The sequence below is a fragment of the Mus pahari genome, chromosome 7, assembly GCF_900095145.1.
Source record: "Mus pahari chromosome 7, PAHARI_EIJ_v1.1, whole genome shotgun sequence".
Lineage (NCBI taxonomy): Eukaryota > Metazoa > Chordata > Mammalia > Rodentia > Muridae > Mus > Mus pahari.
Genome location: NC_034596.1, coordinates 94,704,576 through 94,705,706, shown reverse-complemented (window position 1 = coordinate 94,705,706; position 1,131 = coordinate 94,704,576). Strand labels below are relative to the sequence as shown.

Sequence of the window (1,131 nt, the reverse complement as noted above, 5' to 3'; positions counted from 1 at the left end):
CCTTGTCAAAGACTCGGAATGCCTCGCGGATCTCTTCTTCGCTATCTGTGTCTTTCATTTTTCTAGCCATCATAGTCAAGAATTCTGGGAAGTCAATGGTGCCATTCCCATCGGCATCCACTTCGTTGATCATATCCTGCAGCTCGGCTTCTGTTGGGTTCTGACCCAGTGACCGCATGACGGTCCCCAGTTCCTTGGTCGTGATGGTGCCGTCACCATCTTTATCAAATAGGGAGAAAGCTTCCTTGAATTCTGAAAAGAAAAGTTGACTCTTTAGAATTAATGTTTTTACCCAACACTGTTGTGACACATACTTTGCTGGGGCTTGCCGAAACGAGCTGTCTGAGTTACCAGAAACCACCTGGCCTCTATCTGCTGAACCAATGATCACAATAGACATGTCGGTCTGGCTAACACACAGTAGAAAGCAAACACTAGAGACGAGGCTCAATAAAGTCACAATATCCTACTTTTTAAGAAAACAAGCTTGAACATACTTAAATTGGTCACTAAGTGTAATCTGAGACTACCGATTTACCAGGTACAATGAAGTCCCTTCTTCAAGAAGGGACTTTCATGCTGCACTTTTATAGCCACAGTGAGATTGTTTCATAGCAACATGGTTACTAGAAACATGCATCCCCAGGCAGTCACCACACTCTTTCTGTCACACTCAGGACATTTTTTCAGAAGTCCTAAATGGAAACTTTTTTATTGGTTTATTTTATGTATAGTGTTTGCCTGCATCCCCTGTATGTATACCACATCTTTATGTATACCACATTCGTTCCTGCTGTCTGCAGAGGGTAGAGGGCAGCATTGGACCCCTTGGAACTAGTTATAAGCCACTGCAAATTTCCAGATGGGTCCTGGGACCCCAACCTGAGTCCTCTCCAAAGAGCAGCAAGTGTCCTTGCCTCCTTAATACATTAAGGTGGGAACATTAAAAGGGTAAAGTTGCTGGGCATGGTAGCACTCTGGAGGCAAACTACAGATCTCTGTAAGTTCAAGTCTAGCCTGGTCTACATAGCAAGTTCCAGAATAACTGGAGTTACATTATAAGACATCTATCTCAAAACAAAACCTAATTTGATGTCTCATTTTCCAATTATTACAGCTCTAATTTTTTTT

At 42.6% G+C, this 1,131-nt stretch overlaps 1 protein-coding gene across 1 annotated transcript in view; it reads right to left on the bottom strand.

The window, feature by feature from the left end:
* The window catches only part of Calm1 (calmodulin 1), a 10,423-nt gene that overhangs the window by 6,007 nt on the left and 3,285 nt on the right, over positions 1-1,131 (bottom strand). The window contains exon 3 of the mRNA XM_029540698.1: positions 166-252. Within this exon, the coding sequence (XP_029396558.1) occupies positions 166-252 (87 nt within the window). The remainder of the gene's footprint in view (positions 1-165; positions 253-1,131) is intronic.